The sequence below is a fragment of the Anser anser genome (genome assembly GCF_964211835.1).
Source record: "Anser anser genome assembly, chromosome: 3".
NCBI classification, from domain to species: domain Eukaryota; kingdom Metazoa; phylum Chordata; class Aves; order Anseriformes; family Anatidae; genus Anser; species Anser anser.
The window spans coordinates 99,187,961-99,206,083 of record NC_139722.1 but is presented as its reverse complement, the minus strand read 5'-3'; the positions used below and the strand labels follow the sequence as shown (position 1 = coordinate 99,206,083).

At 41.1% G+C, this 18,123-nt stretch overlaps 1 protein-coding gene across 3 annotated transcripts in view; it reads right to left on the bottom strand.

Moving 5' to 3' along the window:
• TLR5 (toll like receptor 5) overlaps window positions 1-17,310 on the bottom strand; it is a 28,717-nt gene extending 11,407 nt beyond the window's left edge. For 2 of the 3 annotated variants that reach the window (XM_083828530.1, XM_083828531.1), the window contains exon 1: window positions 50-17,310. Coding sequence is in view for 1 of the 3 variants with exons in the window: in XM_083828529.1 (XP_083684655.1) it covers window positions 7,091-7,115 (25 nt within the window). In the remaining 2 variants the exon portion in view is untranslated. The remainder of the gene's footprint in view (window positions 1-49) is intronic. The other variant, XM_083828529.1, reaches the window with a different exon arrangement.
• Between the last annotated feature and the right edge of the window lie 813 nt (window positions 17,311-18,123).

Below are 18,123 nucleotides of genomic sequence, written 5' to 3'. Positions count from 1 at the left end.
CCAGCCGATCTTCTGCCGGCGGAAAGACCGCCACATCCCCGTCTCTTACCTCCAGCGCTGCTTGCCCCGGGGTGTGCGCTGCCTCTAACCAAAGCCTGCTGCAAGCCGCTGACCCTCTGCTCACGATCTTAGCCTATTTCTGACGGTCGTTCTGTTCTGTTTCCTTCAATGCCTTACACAAAGCAGTACGCTTGTGCCTACAGAAGAAGTTGGGATTGAAGGACAGTTCTGTGGCTGAGCTGATTTATTTGCCCGTTACAGTAATTCCTGAAGAGGAATCTAAACTACAGGAATGAAAAGAGGTCTAAAAAAGAGAAGGCATTTTTATTACTATATAGGTACATAGTAATTTAAGTTTTTATTTTCCACTTAAAGACATCTGGAAATTGATGCTGTTTGTAAAAGTGCCTGTTTCTTAGGTTTTGCACTGGCCAAGCCAACTAACTTTTTAGCACACTGCTGCCTGGCCATACCCACAGCTGTGAGCTGGGGATTTAGTTGCATTGCATGGGAGAAATAGGTTCCTAAAACAGTGGATATACAAATTACGTCGTGTTAACCAAAGCATGACCTAATCTGGATAGTTGGAAATGCAGAACCAAGGGTCATGCCTTAATATTCACCTGTTAAATAAAACGAGTCTCACCTCTGTTGGGGGTTGCACAACTCTAAACCTGTTTTGGAGACGAATGCCTAAGACAGCCTATACTCACAGCTTCCAGCAAGTTGTAGCACTCCTCTCCTACACCTACACTCCACGGCTAGCTCACTCCTTCCAGAGCCTCTCTTCTCCTACTAGGATCTGAACGCTGCTTCTGTCCCTGATGTGCCATGATGTCCCACCAGATCAGATCATAGGATATCTAGATAGGAAGTTCTCACTCTGTACAGACGAAGCTGTTCTGCTTTATGTGGAATTTATTGGGCCAGAAATGACACCAAAGTGCCTGTCTTCTTGCTGCTCTTTTTTTTATTTATTTATTTTGTTTTTTACTCTTTATTTCTAATATTTATGTCACTTTTGTATTAGGTACTTATAAGTAATAACACATGTACGTATTTTAATCGTATCAGTGCAGCTCTTTGGTTGCCTGTGATCTATTCTACTTGTTAAATCAGGCGAGAGACTGCAACACACCCAGGCACTGAAGCAATAGCTCAAAGGCCACTGAAAACAGGGCCTGTGTATCTGGAGATAAGTAATTTTGCTAAACTTGGAAAAATTTAAATGAAACACAGGGAATCAGACAAAGCCAAATAAATCAGTTTAGGAAAAGTCCTATGAAATTCTGTCAGATGACATGGGATATTAAAAAAGTGTCTGTTTTGTGCAAATTTCCAGTGTGAGGAAATGGTTGAGATATTTATGCCAAAACACATAATGCTAATTTTCTGTTCAGTCCTGCTTTTCTTTCTTGTAATTGTATAGACGGAACTGGGTGCCTGAAGTTCTGTGTATTTTCAGTACTGATCTAAGCCGTAATTAATAGGAAAAGGCAGTAAGGATGTAGTTAAGTCTCATGTCTACCCAGCCTGCCACCACAGCACTTCTTTGCAGGTGGTGACAGTAAGACCCAGCGACAGGATTTAGTCATGTTTGCACATACCTCACCCTGCTTCTTGTGTGGATACTTCGCTTATCATTCCCTTGCTGTAGCTTGGACAGGTGGGAAACAAGTAGTTTTTCTTCTGTGTGCTGTCAACTCAGGCCTCTAACTATTCATCCATATGCTTAAAAAGCTGAGGTATTTTATGTTAAAGTTACTGAATTAAGGCCTAGAACCCAGAAAGTTTGGGTGCCCGTTGAGCCATTTTCAGATTATGAATAAAAACTTGCAAAAGTGTTTGAGGTAACAGGTAAGCAGGAGTGCTGTCTTTTCATGGCTTTAGTCTTTGAGCACCTTTTATTTATTATATTTTGTACATTTCAGCACAGAAGCTTCTCACATAATGGCATAGTATTCAGTGCTGTTTGTTGTACAGTCAGTTCCTGCTAATAAGTAGTCACAAATTTAGAGGAATTTACTTTGTGAAAGCTCTTGCCAAGTTTTGGTTGAAAATCCAACCTAGGACATTTTCAGGTTGATGCATTGACTTTGATTTATCACTGAACTATGCTCACAGACTATTATTACAAGTGAAATCTTGCTTCTGGATTAAATCCTTTTGATTCAATTATTAAAAACCTCTGAGTTTAAAATGTGTAAATCACGCGACGTTTATCACAAGACGATAAAAGATACCAATATATTCAGCTCGTATGCCTGTGTAACTCAGAGAGTAAAGAAACAGCTAAGTTGTCTGTTAAAGCAGCCTGTTACTTTCTCATACTCCCCCCAAACACACATCGTATTTTCCATAGCACTGTGCTGACAACTTTAAATGCCTTCTTCCACAGAGGAATGTAATTCCAAATGATACAGATGAAGGTGTTGTGTTTTGTTGACAAAAGGAACACCTACACAACCATGTCGCGTTGTTCAGACAATTGCACGAAATGATTGAAGCTAAAACAAAAATTGTCTTTCTGCCGCTGTATCTATGTAGAGATACGTTTCCAGCTCCTCCTTTGTCTTTTGCAAGTCACATACACTTGGTGAGCTAGATACCTAGTAGGCAGGCTTATGTGCAAATGCCACTGCCTGCAGTTCTGCTGAGCTCAAGTCAGACACTTCTAAACTCTCTGACTGAGATCCCATTGGCACCATAACAGATTAGGAAAGACGTAAAAAGAAAAGATGTTCTCTCCACTGTGCACATGAAAACACCACAAAAATATAAGTAATTACTTACAAAATTTCACTGTGTCCTAGACAGTTGCAACTTCTTGACCGTAAGTACTGAGATACTCTATTTTAAGGATATAAGTAATTTCAAGAAAATATCTTGTATGAAAGTTCATTTATGAAATCCAATAAAAGCTTTAACAGATTTTGTGACAAATAGACGTTTGTTGCATATTTTGGTAAAGACTTCAACAGGTCAATAGGCTGTTTATTGTTATGGTTTATTACCAACTATGATGTCTTCTGTGGTTGTGCTTGTAACATTTCCAGTGTATACTACTCCAGTTTCAACATGCTAATAAAATATATTAATAATGTACAATCTTTATAAGCCATCCTAAAGAGCAACTGTGTTTTAATCTTTACTGAAGTAAGATCCAGAGGTGTTCTCCCTTGAATTTAATGGAGTGGATCTAATACTGAAAAAATGTGGCCCTTCTGTGTGCCGGTAATGCAAACGACATTTGCCAATTGTAATGAACTCAGGTAATAAAATTCTAAGAGCCACAGAAGGTTATGTATGGTGAATGACTAATGCCTTCTAAATTAAGATCTATAATTGTACTCCAGTGATTAATGCATTAAATTAGTGATTTCTTATATGTAAGACTCTTATCAAATGTATTTCTTATTGTACCTCTGGGCTCTCCTCTAACGTATAATATGCAGGTGAAATACATGATCATTTCCCACAGGTTTCTTCTAAAGCAGGCTTCCACCCACACAAGATCAACACTGTAATAAAGTCATTATTTCTGGAGACTCACATTTACATACCTTGCATAGATAATTAGATTAAGTCTCTTTACCTTATGAGTCTCAGTTAGAATTATCATGTTAAATACCAAGAATTGTTTTTTTTTTTTTCTCCCACCTGGATTTCACAACAAACAGCCAAATCTGTGATCTTAGTAAAGCTCCAGTTTTTCTTTTTCTTTGTTTTTTTTTTTTTTTTAAAAAAAGCCAAAGCGTGGGCTGTTTTGAGTATTTGGGGAATTATTAAAGTGTTTTAGAAAGCTTTTATCAAAGCAGTGAACTGAAAAGTTTGTCCACAGAATGGATAGAATAAGACAAGATACATTTCTACATGTAGAAAGATAATTATGCTCCATTTGTGCATACAGAAGGATCCAAAATGAGCCTCTCCAAGTGCTTTTTAGGTATCACAAATTTTGATCTGATGTTGGTGAGCTCCATTCTCAGTGAGACTGAAGACTTCAGAGAGGCAGGTTTTTGCATTTATGTGCCTTTACAGCCTTGGCTACCACTGAGTTCAATCACAAGTATGACTATGTTAATATAAGCAAAGAAGAAAAAGGAAAGATCAGCAAGGTTTGATCAATTTATGAAAGTGCTCCACCAGTCTCAACATTATAATAATTCAACATATTACACTTCAGCTTAAAAAATCTGATATTTTCATTTTAACACATGTTGAAAAGTGGAAGCAGACCAAAGTTTTGTCTTTTTAAATTAGTGTGGTCAGATCTTGATAAAACAGCTCAGAGCTGTGCTTACTGTGCTTTGAATTCTGAAAAATAGCACAAAAATGTGGAAAAGGACAGTGATTTGAAAATGATTCTGCCACCTGATTCTCTCAAAGGTCTGTGTAGATTGTAAGAGGTAAAATGTGCTCCCATGCTTAAAACTGTAGTATCTAGCCTGCAGACTATACAGCCCACACTGTCTGACCTCCGCAGCTGTACAGGGCACATCCCTGTTTTGAGCACAGCTGCCAGGCCAGACAGATGTAGCTGTAATTTCCACCTCTGGCCATGCAGAGTAGGAGACCTTCATTCAGGCAACGCCTGCCAGCCATTATCCTGTTCCCTCTTTTCTGCAATAAACAAATAAATACATACATAATATAAAAGCTGACCTGAAAGCTGTTTTTATATTAATCTAATAATCTAAATACCTTTCAGTCTTTGTGACTGTACTAAATTGGTCTGTGATGGCTTTCCAACACTGAATTATCCAGCGTTTGTATGTGAGTGTACATATGCACATGCTCATGCAAACTCTGGTCTCTACCCACAGAAATGCCCCAGGAATCGCACAGCGCACGCAGTATCAGGTAAAACAGCTGCTAAAGTGAGAGACCCAAAAAGTAATTCCTGCAGTGTTAACAAAAAGAGAATATAAAGGTAAAACAAAATCCACTGCTAACACCAAAAGAAATGTCCCATGAAATTGAAAATTGCACATGCTGACAATATGCCAAGTTTCTGCATGTAACTAGGATTTAAAAGTCGGCACCTCCGAGAAAGCCATGTGAATCCTCTTGCACTCAAGACATCTATCATTTAACTTCAGTATATTCAACTGGGATGGTTGCATTGCTCCATTCCGACTGCTTTTCCAAATGTAAAAATGACAGCTGAATTGCCACATGTCATGATGTGCCATTCAAAAACACAAGGGCTGAGGAGAGCATCAGAAAAAGCACAGCAAATCACTTTTTACACTTTCAGGAACACTATCCTTTCTAGGATCTTCAAAGTGGTTTTTAGCAAAGTACATCATATCTTAGATAAAAGGGTCAAAGCATTTTTTTACATGGAATGATGTCTGCAGGCATCAGAAAAATAATCTGAAGTCTTGATAGTAGCTCACACTTCTACTAAGAATCAGCAGGAAGTGATCCACGTAAATTCAAGAAGGAGGACAAGGACATTTTGGGCAGCAAGCTGGTTTGCTCATTGGCAGGCCTTTAAACTTGGTGGAGGAAGGGAATATACCTGTAAGTGATTCAAAAGTACACCTGAATGCCAATACTTTAAAAAAAAACAGCAGGAAAACACCTGTGAATCATCCCATAGGAATTAGGAAGGACTCCTCAAAAAAGGTGATGCTGCCCGTAGCCCAGCTGAAGTGCCTCTACGTTGGTTTCCCCTGCATGCAGCAGGGGAAACGAGCAGGAGGAATTGGAAGTCACGGTGCAACTAGAAAAATTAGGATCTAATTGCTATCATGGAAATGTGGTGGGACGAATCACACAGCTGGAACGTTGGAATAGAGAGTTACAAGCTTTACAGGAGAGTCAGGCAGGGAAGGAAGGGTGGGCGTGTTGCCCTCTATGTTAAGAAATGTATAGAGTGTGAATATGTGCAGGTAGCAGGACCTGCCGTGGTAACACCACAGCCCTGTCTGGAGAGTGACCTGCCACCAGCTTCCTGTCCCACAGCAGATAATGGCATTGTCAGGGGTCTTACCTGCCAGGAAAGAAAAACATAGCAGTTTTTCTTCCCTTCATTCCTCCTCACGTGGTGCGTGTTTTAACCAAGCTGTTTTTATGCTGACGGGAGGTTCTTGGACAGGAATAACTGGAGAAAGGTGTTAGAATGGGAGGTACCTCAGCAGATGTCCCATCGCTTCTGACTTCATCCACACCTGAGAGTCCACTCTGTTTGATATGAAATGTTTTTCACATTTGTATGGCCTTTTCTTGGATTTTTCCTATCTGTTTTGATGTGGCAGCAGTTTCTGCTCATTTTGTGCTATCAGCAAAGGCCCTAAAATATTGCTCTTATCTACACCTGTTCCTGCCATGGAAAGTGCTGCCTAAGGAAATGAAGGATGCTACAGAGGCTGAGCAGAGGCTCTGACTCACTGCTTATGAAGCAACTGTCACCTCAGAAATCATGTTTGTCTGAAAATAGCTTGCCATTGTAAGTAACCCCACGGGTTGCTGTTTTGTTGTTTGATTGTTTGTTTATTTATTTATTTATTTATTTATTTCCCTTTACTTTGTACATTTGAGATAAATTTTGTGCCTTGCCACCCTTGCGGTGCTATTGTTTTTCCTGGCTGATGTGCCTGCACGGCTGTCGCACCATCCCCTGGGGTAGGCTGCTGCAGCAGGCCAGGCTGAGTCAGGAGAGGCAGCAGGCAGAAGAACGCTGGTGAGAAGGTGGAGCAGGGTGGGCCCGGTCATCTGCATAATGTCACCTCAGACCTCACCCCTTTCTTTTTAAGCTGAAAAAGACTACTGAAACTTTCCCGTTTCAGGGTCTTCGCATTGATGGAATTGTGTGGGTTAAGGCCCAGTACAGACGGGCTATCGCAGCATAAAATCAGAGCCTATAGTTCTCCATGACCACACTAAGGAGTAATGGTCAAGTAGAGGGTTTCGCGGTTATCAAAAATTGTGTGCTTTTTGCATTTCCTACCTTCTCCTTGGAATCACATAGGAACAGCTGTGTTTGGTGTCCCCATGTGTCAGTCTGTCTACATTTGGAATTTAAAATCTATCACAATCTGCTTGGCATCAATTCCCCTGTACGTTTTCAGCATATACTTACTGCTCTCCACAGACTTGTTCTTCATTTCCTTCTCTGCGGCCCCACTAACTTAAGCTTTAGCTCATTTTCCTTTTAAAGTCCAAACCACTCTCTTCACTCTGCAAAACAGAAAAACACTAATCAAATGTCAAAGGTCTTCGAACTGTTGTGTTGCAGTTTGTGATTATTATGCATGACTCTTTCTGAACAGTGGCCTGGGATGTATGCCTTTCGCATTCAGTAAACAAATCTTTTCCGCTGAGCTTAAGTATGTAATTGCATGGCTGAGGCTGTTTCTTCTTTCCAGCAAAAGCGCTTATGAACACATCTTGAATTAAGCTTTGAGATTTCAACACAGTTGTGGTTTTTTCTTCCAGGTTCCTGTGCGAAACAAAATTGTGTTTTTGCAGTAGATTGTGTTTGCAGTGGAAAATTCCACTAACCTTGCATATTCAGAAGTGATTGTGCAGGCATAACAGTGGCATAGCAGTGGGGAGTATGTTAAGCAGATAAGGGGAAGGTCCCACTGTCCCAAAATAAGGAGGATAGCTAAGAAAAACAGGATAAGCAGTGCGAAATCAGTCAAAACAAAAAGTCACAGGCCCTCTAGTCACGAGAGAAGAAGGGAAAAAAAAAAAAAAAGGAAAAGGAGAAATTAACGGTTGGTCAAACAAAATTGTATGTATATGGTATCATAATAAGCGTTGAATAGTTTGTGAACCCGTACTTAGCCAGTGAGGAGATGGGAGGAATCAATTGTTGGGTAATAGGAAATATAAGGTTATGATATAGTTTTGCTGGGTGCTTCTGCTTGCAGGAAGCCCGCCATTGTAATCGTGAATAAAATAGCTGCACAGAAGACCCTGTCTGAGAAAATTATTGAGGTGTTTCTCACATTCCTAATTTTGAACATGAGATTTGTCTACCCTATTGTGGTCTTCCTATTTTCCAAAGGTATGATTACTCTGAACAGAAAAATGAATATGCAGGGTCAATATGACACAAACCTAATTCTAAACTTGACTTTTTTTATTTTTAATCTGCTTGATTCATTTAGTTTTCAATGGCACTCTCTTTGGCATCAGTGTTGACAATACTACCTCCTACAGCTGGAACTGAAGAATATGCCGATACAATGATCTGATAGTATGCTACTGATAAAAAAAAAAATATAACAGGCCAAAAAAAAAAGGAAAAGAAATTATGAAACACTACTGCATGGGGATACCCATTCTACCACAAACTGTAAATGTACCAGGCTGACTTGGGGTTGCATCACTCTCTCCCCATTACATGCAAGAGTAACAGCCTCCCAGCTCTCCTGTGCCACACACACGAGTGGCTACAGTGTGTGCAGATGTTTACTGCATGCACTGCTGCTGCCAGAGACCCAAGTCCCATTGTCTTTTCTCTCTACATACCTCATTATTGGAAAAAAATGTCCCTTTCTACTTACTGCTTATTCAGTCTTCTAGGGTGAGACTCTGCTTTTTAAAGGTATCATTTAATTTCTTGAGAAAGGATAGTCATGACTTTTCCTGTCTAAGATATTTAAAATCTACATTTATCTTGGTTTTTTCTTCTTCTTTTTTTTTTTTCAAACAGTTTACAGTTTTAAAGTTATATTGTAGAAAAAAAAAAAAAAAACACGAAGAAACACAAACAACAAAAAAATTATAAGGTGAAACAGAGTGACAGGTGGTTGTTCTTGCCAAAGCTGCTAACTGTGGCAATGCTCCTTGTGCTGGAAATCAACAGGCAGACCTATGAGTATAAAGTTTCATTTTAAAACTGGGTTTGGGAGGCAGAAAAATCTTCTCATGAAAATCTGTCTGTGTTAATAGATGGAAGTAATTTTCTCTCCTGTTAGATATTCTAGAGCAGGCAGATATTTGATTTACATCTGCTGTCTCCTAGTGACATAAAATATGGTTTGGTGATACAGTCTAGATGAAGAAACTGAAGGTCACAGAACAATTAATCACTTTCTCACTCATAATTTCTTACAAAGATATTAGGTATATTTAGAACATGGCTTCTGGAGATGAAGACAGCACTGTGCTGAATTTAAAAGGTGTCTCAGAGGATAATGGTCTTGCTTTCATTGAAATCACCTGGAACCTTGGGGTCCGGAATGGTTTAATGAAACTGTCCCTTCCTGCTGAACAACTGTCGGTGCCTACTGCTGCTGAAGACTCTCATTGACCTGTTGCATGGCGCTATGCTGTGAAGGCTTAAATAAATGCAGAGTGTGATGCACCCAGTCAGCCTCAATTCACTGCAAACAGTGTTCTCCATAGGTTCGTGCCCAGTGCACCCCGCCAATAAGCACACAGGGTCGGAATTCACACAAAATTCCACTTTTAACACAAGTGAAATCAGAGAGCTGGGTGGAGAATCTGGCATCTGGTTTTGCTCTATAGGTGTGTAATGCTAAACCCCAGCTTCCCTTGGATGGGAGCACATGGCCTTCCTTCTGCTTTTGGGAATCAAGATGCTGGGACTCCTCAGTGCATGTTCAGAAAGAACTTGTTGCTGAAACGGGCGCATTAGTCCCAGTTCCCATCCATTTCACTGGAAGTTGAGAGCAGTGTGTATATACAGAGCTTTCTGTCTGCAGCAGCTCCTACATTCAAAATTTTAGGGAATAGCAGACTGCTGGGACAGTCAGCTAACTGGAGAGACATCATTACAGGTGTGGCTTTAGACCTACTCCACTTGGTGATTCTTCCCCCACTTTTTCCAGGAAACGGAGAGAACATTATCATATAAGCCTTTTAGTAGGTATGTCTATCTCCAGTAAGATGCATTTGTGACAGGTCAGCACAACATAAGCTCAGCTAAAATGCTTTGCTCTTTATAGCTGCCACAATGTCCTGAGTGCTGGGCTTCAGCACTCCTGGAGCTGTATCTAAGCTATAAACTTGCTGTGACATAAATGTCGATGAAAGTGAACCTGTTAAGTTGCTGAAGTGGTTGTACAAAAAACAATAGACAGCTGACTTTGGTAGTTGAGCTAACCCTCATTTTTGCTGCAGCACTTTCATAAAAGCCAATTATACAAAACTTCAGTAACATCTATATCAGTGATAGACTGCAGATATTTATAGTCTTTATCAATGATCAGGCTAAGCAAAGCAAAATGATTCTGCCAAACTTTATAGTAAGCAATTAACCCTGAATTATCAACAACAGGGATCCATGGTTAACAAAAGAAATAACTGATTGCACAGTCATTAACACTAGAGCACCAAACAAGGCAGACTAACAGCATGTGCTGCCATGGAATTAATAGGAGAGACAACAGTGGCAAGTGCCATCTCCTACAGCGTGGGACACTTGCAGGGGGCTGAGATAGCTGCTGAAAGACACTTGCTTTGGCAAGAGCAGCATGTACTCAGCAGTGGATAGACGGAAGTCAGAAGCTGGTGGTAATAATGAGCATTAAAAATAAATCTAGCCTAATTAGGTAAAAAACAAACAAACAAAACCCCGAAACAACTGATAGCTAAGCAACTGTTAATTGTTTCGTTCTAGCAGTTATCCTGCGGATCAGAAATTCATACCAGAGCACCAGGAAGTGGATGGATGAAGAGACCTGCTGCACACGCGGTGCTACCTAACTGGAGTATGTCAGCACCCATTTTCTGAAGCTATGAGCTCACCATTTTAGGAAAGGAGGGTGTCTTTAAAATCTCTAACATTGAGATTAGCATTTTGAGCTAATCCTTAAAAAGTCTTTGGCTATTTTGTTTGTATAGGGACATTCATCTGCACCTGTGAACTCTGGGCCAACAAAAGATAGTGAGCTGACAGGCTTGGGGCCTAGTCAGATAGATACATCATGCATGTAGTAATGTGGGCTCCCCTTAGTGTCCTCTGTAACAATTTCCACAGACCATTTGTCAGCAAAGTGAGGAGCTCTGTGTCCCTTCTTGTCCTCACTGCTGAGAACGTAAATGAGGAAGGCAAATACGAGCAACCTCGTCGGAAGGAGCGGATGTTGCCTGCTGGGTACTGCACTGCAATTAAGCAACTTATTTCACATCCCAGCATGACTGAGATGGCAGAATGAAACCGGAACAACAGTAGTAGTCAGAAAAAGAGAAGGAGAGTCAAAAGATGAACAGAGAGAGAACAGAAAGCAAACATAGTAAAATAAAAACATGGATCCAAACCAAAAGAGCATTTTGTGCATGGAGAACTGAAGACCGTTTTGTGAGCTGAAGCAATCTGACCATTGAAATTGAGATGTGAATGAAAAGGGCTGCTGGACCTCCCAAAACAGGAAGCTCGTCTTTCCTCCCTGTCTCTTGACTTTTATTTTGAACCTTTTTCATTAACAAAACAGCTCCCTCTGTTCTTACTGGAGAATATGGGGAACATACTCATTTACCACTCTGAACTTTACTAAAATGTAAGCTGTTTTTCTTCCTTCTCCACGTTTCTGGTTTGGATTTGTCTGTTTTTCTTTTTTTTTTTCTGGCTGCACACCCTGACCTAGGAAAGTGACAGGCAAAGCAGAGTCTCCCCACTGTAGTGCAATTCCTTTGGGAACCATGTGAAAGGGATTGAAAATGCCCTTGACAAGGGGAGTTGCTCCTGGATTTGGGATGGATGTTCACTTGCTTTCTAGCTCTTCCTGCCTGATAGTCCTTCTTGGAGTCCCTATGAGCCCAAGAACAGGAGCTAAAGATGTGCGTCTTCCATCCATACTACTCATCTGACAGCTGATGTGGTAAGCTGTGCTAACATCTGCAGCACAGCACAGACAGGAACAAACAGCTTTTGTGGCATGGGAAGAAAGTTTTGCATAAACATGACAATGGTCTCTGTGCTCCAGTGCCTGAGCTGCTGTTTTTCCTTGAACTCAACAGGTGTCTTTAGATAATTGCCAGGAGAGGATTTACTTCACCTAATGCACACAGAGTATTAGAAGGGCTGCATTCATTTGACTGCCTAAGATAGACACGAAAACCAGAAAATCCCAAATATGGATTTGTCACAGAATAAAATTCTGAAATCAATGTCACTTTATTGCAACAAGGTTTAGTTCATGGGATTTCACTGGAGTTCAACCCACGCTACATGAAAAGCTTCTGTTGGTAGAAAAGAGAGTATTTCCGGCTGTGATTTTGATAAATGCTGAACATTTTGTCCAATACCTTCAGTTTGGAATTAGCATACATGGGGAAAAAAGAACGCTAGCCAAGTTTAGTTCTCAAGTTGGGAATCACACAGGAACAGAACAAGCCCCAAGAGCTCATCTAATCCATCCCACCCCAGTGTCTTTCCTGGCACCTGTTTATTTGAAATGTTCTTAAAAATCTCTCATGACAGAGCGTTATGACAACTTTCCCAGACCATCTCTTCCTGCTTGTAACCATCCCTATGGCTAGAAGGCTTTTCCTATTATCTAACCTCAGTTTCTCATGTTACAATTAATCCTATTATTCTTGTCCTATTTATTTGGATGAGTCCCTTCTTCTTCACAAAATATGCTTCTTACAGAAAACCAAATTTATGAATCCCTTCTGGTTTTGTTTACACGCAACACTACACAATCTCTAATGTGACCTATGAGGACAGGCTTTTCTAATAATTGTTGATTCTCTCTGCTTGGCTACCCTCCAGCTACTTCACATTTTTCTTGAAGAGGAAAAAGTTGCTCAACATTTGACACAGAGCACTAGCCAAGGTCTTAGTAGTGTTGAGTGGAGCTGAACGAGTGCTTCATGCATTTTATAAGTTACAGTTCTGTGTAAACATACTCATATTGACACTGAACATTTTCATAACAGCCAGGTCCTTTTGACTCATGCTCAGGTTGTGATTCTCTCCCAGCAGAGCTGCTGCTAGACCTTGGATTTCCACCCTTCCCCCAGCACGCTTCAGGTCAAGCCCTTGTTCATAAGCCTGTGTTTTAGGCTGGCTTGTTGCTCACTTTTTTTCTCCTCCTTTTCATTTTTTAGAAAGAGCATGCCAAAGCCAGTTCTCATTATTATTCTTTCCTGGAGTTCTCAGTACCTACCCTCTCCTCCCTCTGCTGACAGCACGTGGGTTGTCCTTCTTCACTAACATGCTGCTTCTCCCCACACCAATAAGAGTTTTTCTCGGTTTGTTTTTATTCACATCCAGACAACTGAAGTGAAAACAGCTTATGATCTGCATGAGATGCGCTCATCCTCCCATCTGGTTTCATTTGCATGGCAAACACAGTCATGCTCGTACCAGCTCTCCAGTCCCTAAGGGCCCGCAAAGCATCCACCTTCCTGAAGGTTTGTCTGCCATGGCTCAGGACTCAAGGTGACCTGACCTCTCTGACCAAGGCTGTGGGGGTCCCTGGTCTGGCAGAGTAGCTGGGGAGCTGGGCAGGCTAGGGGGCAGCTAGGGGCATCCCTCAACCCAGGGCATCAGCTCGTGGCTTGGTGTGTGGATGCAGATCCAATGGCCAGAAGATTTTCATGAGAATTCCAGCCCAAAACAAAAGAAAAACTGAAACAGTCCTCTGTTCTCTCTGGAAAATTCAAGCATGCAAAACTCCCAAACTCAACCACATGAGTAAGCTCATTAAAACACCCTATTGAGAAGTCTTATACATCATAAGCAAAAAAAGAGTAAAAACATCTTTTTCACCTTTGCAAGTTACATTTAGTATTGTACTGTCAAAGGACTATCAACCAATATCAGTACATCAATATTTTCTAGTGTAGATGCAATTCTGCACTTTTAAAAATAAAAATGGTCTAAAAAGCCATAAACTTAAATTCCTTGAGTTATCTTGTCTGTTTCCCTTAGCAGAGTGACTGCAATACAATGCATACAGCAGTGTAAATCTATAAATCTGTAGAGCTTCAAATATTAACCAGAAGCTTTCATAACAGAAATTAATGAATAGAAGTCCAGAAATTTCATAAGAAATTAAATTCTGCAAATTCTTAAAAGACTAACAAAAACGGATTTCATAATATTTTAAAGAGTACCTATAGTAATTTCAATATTTTGCAATGATATTAGAAACAAAAATCACTTAACTGACTAAAGGGCTTGAGATGTGCTTCGAGGTCAGTATTACAGCACTCTTAGATTGTTTTCTGGGGTGACAATCATGAACTTCATGTGGTAGTGCAAACACCTCTGGAAAGCATGGGACCTAAAAAGAAATGGGTGGCAAAGAAAGTACTAATACCCAATGGATACAGCTGTGGGATAAAAGTGAAATTATGGTGGCAATTGAGAAAATTTCATCTGAAAAAATGGCAAATCTTATGTAAGCAAGAATAGAAGATAATATGCAATATATAGAATCATAAAATCATCTTGGTTGGAAAAGACCTTCAAGGTCACCAAGTCCAAACATCAACCTGATCTCCTGAGTTCCATGGCTAACCCATGTCCCTTAGTGCCATGTCCATACATCTCTTAAATACCTCCAAAGATGGGGACTCCACCACTTCCCTGGGCAGCCCATTTCAATGGCTGACTGTCCTCTCTATGAAGAAGTCTTCTTAATATCCAGTCTAACCCTCTCCTGGTGCAACTTGAGATCTTGTCATCACGTTCTGTCACTTATCACCTGAGAAACGAGACTGACATCCTCCTTGCTGCATTCTCCTTTCAGGTAGTTGTAGAGAGCAATGAGGTCACACCCCAGTCTACCCTTCTAAAGACTAATCAACCCCTGTTCCCTTGGCTACTTCTCATAACTCTTTTTTTCTACACCTGTCACCAGTTTCATTGCTCTTCTCTTCACATGCTTGAGTAACTCAATATACTTCTTGTAGTGATGAGCCCCAAACTCAACACAATAATATCCAAGGTGCGGTCTTACCAGTGCCGAGTACAGAGGGACAATCACTTCCCTACACATCCTACATCTGTTTCTTATGTAGGCCAGGATGCCATTGGACTTCTTGGCCACCTAGGCACACTGCTGGCTCATGTTCAGCCAGTTGTAGACCAACACCCCAAGGTCCTTTTCTGCTGGGCAACTTTCAAGCCACTCTTCCCCAAGCCCATACCAGTGCACAGGGTTGTTGTGGCCCAAGTGCAGGACCTCACACTTGACCCTGTTGAATGTCATTCAGTTGGACTCAGGCCATCCATCCAGCCTATCCAGATCCCTCTGTAAAGTCTTCCTACCCTCAAGCAGATCAACAATCTTGCCTACCTTGGTATTGTCTGCAAACTTATTGAGTGTGCACTTGATCACCTCATCCAGACCACTGATAAAAACGTTGAACAAAACTGGCCCTAATACTGTGCCCTGGGGAATGCCACTGGTGACTGGCTGACAATTGGACTGAACTCTGTTTACTCCTTCTCTTTGAGCCTGGCCATTCAGTCAGTTCTTCACCCAGTGAACTGTACAAGCCATGAGCAGCCAGTCTCTCCAGGAGAATACTGTGGGAGACAGTGTCAAATGATTTACTAAAATCCAGGGAGACAACATCCCCAGTCTTTCCCTCATCAACTAAGTGGATCACCTTGTCATAAAGTGAGATCAAGTTAGTCAGGTAGGACCTGCCTTTCATAAACTCATGCTGGCTGCTTCTGATCACTTGATTGTCCCATACGTATAGTATGATGACATTGTGTGATGACATTCAGGATGATATGCACCATGACCTTCCCTGGTACCACGGTCACATTGATGGCCTCGTAATTCCCTAGATCCTCCTTCCCCCCCTTCTTATAGATCATGTGCTAACCTCCAGTCAGCTGGGACCTCCCTGGTTAGCCAGGACTTCTGGTAGATTATTGAAAGTTACTTGGCAAGCACTTCTGTCTGCTCCTTCAGTACCCTCTAACCCTGTCTGTAATCCTGTCTGGACCGACAGACACATAAACATTCACATGATGTAGTAGGTCACCTACAGTCTCCCATTGAATTATAGGTGCGGCATCTCCTTGTCACCACCTTCCAACTGAGTGGGCTGGGTACCCTGAGAACAATTGGCCTTAGTAATGAAGACCGAGGCTAAAGAATACATTAAGTACCTCAACCTTATGTATTGGGTTTATGTGGCAACAGCTTGGTAGCAGGGGGGCTGCAGGGGTGGCTTCTGTGAGAAGAATGCAGAAGCTGCCCCATGTCAGGTAAGAGCCAGCTCCAGCCAGCTCCAAAAGGGGCCTGCTGCTGGCCAGAGCCAAGCCAACAAATGATGTTGGTTGGGCCTCTGTGAGAGCATATTTAAGAAAGAGAAGAAACTGTTGCACAGCAGCAGCTGGGAGAGAGAGGAGTGAGAAACAGCCCTACAGACCCCAAGGTGAGTGCAGCAGGAGGGCAGGAGGTGCTCCAGGCAGGCAGCAGCAGTTCCCCTGCGGGCTGTGGAGAGGGCCCTGGTGGAGCAGGCTGTCCCCCTGCAGCCCATGGGTCTCACATGGAGCAGATCTCCACGCTGCAGCCCGTGGAGGAGCCCCCGGTGGAGCAGGTGGATGTGGCCTGGTGGAGGCTGTGGCCCATGGAGAGCCCCCACAGGGTCTTCTCCCACGCTGGCTCAACTTTCGGTGCATTGGAATGGCCTTCTCCTGTGTCTTAAAGATTTCATTCTTGAAGAAGGTCCAGCATAAGAAGGTGTCTTACCATTCAATACCAATCACTACATTCTCATCAGCGATACTGTGAAGTAATTGAGATTATACTAATAATCACCTCTCTACTACACAGTGCTGTCTGTTTTTTGTCTCCATTTGCTTCTTACTACCATATACCATTGCTGACAGGGTGCTCATAAACACATTCTTGAATATTAGCAGGAGGTCTATCATATTGCTATCCTGATTCACAAGCGAGATCACTAGATGCTACCACTATGCAAATAAATAATTAATCATGAAAAAAATAACAGAGCAACTTTTAGTGATCCTCTGTGTAGAGCAATAAAGATATTACAGGTTTACTTTGAATATGAAATCAGAAATTGGTCTCTTTTTTTCCTTTGCTTTTGATTAGCCCATGATGGCAATCTCTGTCATAACAAATGGTGAATTCTTCCATAAAACACTGCTGGTTTAACATATGTTTCAATTGTGCAATACCAAAAATAAGAAGAGAAATCTGCTTAGCTTTCCATAAGCATATGAAGCAGTCAGGAATTTTCCTGACAAATAATGAATAGCCTATAATACCACAAAGGTGGACCATTCATATGTCTTTATCACAATGCTCTGGCATGGGATACAGAGTAGAGAAAAAACAACAATAGCATCTACATAAACCATGCCACTGCTGCACCCATTTCATGTGCTCTGCTTAAACAAAACCACTCTGTCCCACTGGAACTAGATAATGGCTGAACATGCTACAGACCAGGGGTTCTCCTGCCATCCCAGCCTTCAGGTGGGAGCTGGTGAAAGAAGTGAGGAATGGAAAGAAAGGCCAGCTAGACACAGTTTGATAAGTCAAAGGAACTGAAACTGAACTTTATTTTCTTTTAAAGTATTCTACAATAATGGCTCAGAATACTACCACAGTGTAGAGGGACAAGGCAGTGCTCTGGGCTATGACTGTAGATTACTCTAGTGTATATATTTGTCAGAGCTTAAGAAAGGTTGAAGCATGGCAGTTCAACATTTCTTAAGCAAATATTTCATAATTTTAACACTTTCTAGGTCTTTCATATTATAGCAGGATTTATCAAATGCACTGTTGTCACAGAAGTCTTGCATAAATACAAATATTGATACTTTACCTTGAATATTGTATATCATATAAATCTACCTTACCTTTAAAAAAATCTCCAGCTCATTATGTGATCTGGAGTCTCTCCTTTTCTTTCTCTTTAAGAGTTTTTAAATATATATATATATATTTATATATATTTGCTATCATACATCAAAGTTTATACGAATCTCATCATTTCTGTTGTATTTTCTGCAGACATGGTCTGAAACAAATCAACAAGTAAATCAAAAGCTTCCTGGTTAGCATACGAAAGTCAAAGAGGATCGTTCCTCTTTTTTGTGTGTGTGTTTCAGTAATAGTATTTCTTTTAAACTTGAAAGCTTTCTTCATAAACTAGAGGCCCATAGATCATTTAAAGCAGTCTTTA